This window comes from Melanostigma gelatinosum, assembly GCF_949748355.1.
Source record: "Melanostigma gelatinosum genome assembly, chromosome: 20".
NCBI lineage: Eukaryota > Metazoa > Chordata > Actinopteri > Perciformes > Zoarcidae > Melanostigma > Melanostigma gelatinosum.
In genome coordinates, this window is record NC_136653.1 from 21,950,543 (window position 1) to 21,951,946 (window position 1,404).

At 50.6% G+C, this 1,404-nt stretch overlaps 1 protein-coding gene across 1 annotated transcript in view; it reads left to right on the top strand.

Moving 5' to 3' along the window:
- gcm2 (glial cells missing transcription factor 2) overlaps nucleotides 1-1,086 on the top strand; it is a gene marked incomplete at its 5' end in the record, with an annotated part of 5,783 nt that extends 4,697 nt beyond the window's left edge. Inside the window, 3 exon segments of the mRNA XM_079291842.1 lie at nucleotides 1-51; nucleotides 348-591; nucleotides 692-1,086. The exon segment at nucleotides 1-51 is cut by the window's left edge and continues 73 nt beyond it. Coding sequence (XP_079147968.1) covers nucleotides 1-51; nucleotides 348-591; nucleotides 692-1,012 — 616 coding nt within the window. The 3' untranslated portion in view covers nucleotides 1,013-1,086.
- Nucleotides 1,087-1,404: the final 318 nt, after the last annotated feature.

Here is a 1,404-nt window from a genome sequence, read left to right on the forward strand (position 1 = left end):
ATACCTGACCTCGCCTTCGTATCCCATGACGTCTGAACTCTGTGACCCCAGGTCAGCCTCACACCTTTAAATACATTCGGAGTGAAACCAGGTTCTGAAAGTCTAACCAAGTCTAAACCAGATCCAGAAAGCAAAAACAGATACCAAAAGGTCTTGACAGATATTATCTGATCAAACCAGATTCTGCCAAATCCTGGCAGACCTAGGAGGTCTTGACAGTCTAAACAGGTCAAATCCAGACCACGCCAGGTTAAACAGGATCTGATCCCACCAGACCTTGACATAGCAGACTGACCAAGTCTGAACCAGATCCTTAGAGTGTAAACTAGATCTTGGTTTCTCTGCAGGGTGGCTCCGGTCCTTGGTTCCTCCTCTTCCTCCACATCATCGGCGGCTCCTCTCTCCTCCACTTGCTCCTCCTCCTTCGACCCCCAGACCAAGTCTCCTGCCGGCTGGAAGGAGCTGCTGAAGAGCTCCGCCCCCTACGGTGACAACCACCACTACTACAGCACAGAGTACCCCTGCCGTTACCCCAGCAACGCCCCCGGGTCCCCCGCCGCATTGCAGACCATCATCACCACGACAACTAAGGTGAGTAGAAGTTCTTCAGGAGACTCCATCTGCATACATTAAGATGTGGGATTCTTTCTTCTGTTACTGCCACATTAACACTAGTTCTGGTCCTCCTCAGGTCTCCTATCAGCCTTGTCCGAAGCCTCCTGCCACGCTCCCTTCATACCAGTCATGTCCTAAACCTTCTGCCGGCCTCCCGTCCTATCAGCCCTCCTGTGCTCCTCCAAAACTTCCAGGCCTCCCCGGCTGCTCCTCCTCTCTGCTGGACGATCCCTCCTCTTCCTCATACTCCACCGAGGTGAAGCTGACGGAGGACTCGGGCGGAGTCATCAAGTCTCTGTCGTTTCAGCCTGAACCTCTGCAGACCAAAACAGAGCGGGCCGACGGCTACGACTACCGCTACGCATACCCCAACACGTACCGCTACGACGACTACTGAGGCAGCCCTACCTCCACCGCTGTTAACAAGACTACTGTTACTAAAACTATTACCATGAAAAAACAGTTGCTACTCCCCAGACAGATACTGTATTGAACCACAGACTATTTACCAAGGAACCTTCTGAACTGCTGCTGTGACTTGACGGTTCCGGAGCTGACAGGTTGATGTTGATCATAGGGATAAAACTCGAATTGAAGCAGAATGTTGGTACATGAGAGACGTTTTGAAGACATTCATGGAGTACTTTCATGTTCCCAAAGAAGACCCTTTTCCAGCTCTTCTATTGCTTGAAAACACAAGATTGGAATGAGATTTGGGTCAAACTGAGATCTTAAAAACAGGATTCTGTTGCGCCAAAAAGCCTCAACAGAAGACCCGACTTACTTGGT